At 34.7% G+C, this 949-nt stretch overlaps 1 protein-coding gene across 1 annotated transcript in view; it reads right to left on the reverse strand.

The window, feature by feature from the left end:
- LOC108762056 (putative nuclease HARBI1) overlaps window positions 1-333 on the reverse strand; it is a 2,417-nt gene extending 2,084 nt beyond the window's left edge. Inside the window, exon 1 of the mRNA XM_018508857.1 lies at window positions 267-333. Coding sequence (XP_018364359.1) covers window positions 267-333 — 67 coding nt within the window. The remainder of the gene's footprint in view (window positions 1-266) is intronic.
- Window positions 334-949: the final 616 nt, after the last annotated feature.

Here is a 949-nt window from a genome sequence, read left to right on the forward strand (position 1 = left end):
TTTTAACTTATAACGCGCAAAAAATGTATGATAGCGTAGATTAAAAAATGCCTTTCATGATAAAAATTATTTGTTCGTTTACCGGCTTTAAATTTGTATAATATAGTTTATATTATGATTAATATTATGCACATAAGTATTCCTTATATTTGTAATCAACTATCATAAAACTGAATAATAAATTTCTTAATTGAAAGGTAAAATTATCAAAAAATAGGTAGATTTCATCGTATAAAACGTTTTTTATTTGTTATGTTTGTTGTTACCTGCGTAAAATCCACAAAAATAACTCCTCGATTTTTCTTTCGGTGCCCGAGTGCACGCCAACGACATATAGACGGAGCCTTTCTACGAGGGGTAGGCGATAATTGCGGCGAGAGGGGAGCCATCCCACCATAGCCTAACCAGACCAACATCGACTTATTTCGCCGAGACTCGAATATGTTCGGCTCTCACATGACTATCCACGTGACTATAGCAACGTTGATATGTAAGAGGCAAAGTAGCCGAATGTTAGCGAGTCTCGACGAAATAAGCAGATGTTGGTCTAGTTAGGCTATGGTGGGATAGCTCCCGTCTTGCCCCGATTATCACACCCTCCCTTGCCCATAATAGCACCTCATGCTCCGTCTATATGTCGTTGGTGCACGCACGACATGCGTCGGCCGCTACAAACAGGTGTAGAATTTACGATTTGAAGTATGGAATACATATTCAAGACTAACAGCCAAAAAATTTTAAAAAAGTTAAAAAAAACATAAAATTTTGAAAATACGAAAAAAAAATAAAAATGACAAAATACAAAAACAGTATTACACAAATTTAAAGCCGGTAAACGAACAAATAATTTTTATCGTGAAAGGCATTTTTTAATCTACGCTATCATACATTTTTTGCGCGTTATAAGTTAAAAATTAAATTATTTTTTTCTCTTTCGAAGTTATACAGC

This window comes from Trachymyrmex cornetzi, unplaced genomic scaffold (genome assembly GCF_001594075.2).
Source record: "Trachymyrmex cornetzi isolate Tcor2-1 unplaced genomic scaffold, Tcor1.1 scaffold274, whole genome shotgun sequence".
Classification (NCBI taxonomy): Eukaryota; Metazoa; Arthropoda; class Insecta; order Hymenoptera; family Formicidae; genus Trachymyrmex; species Trachymyrmex cornetzi.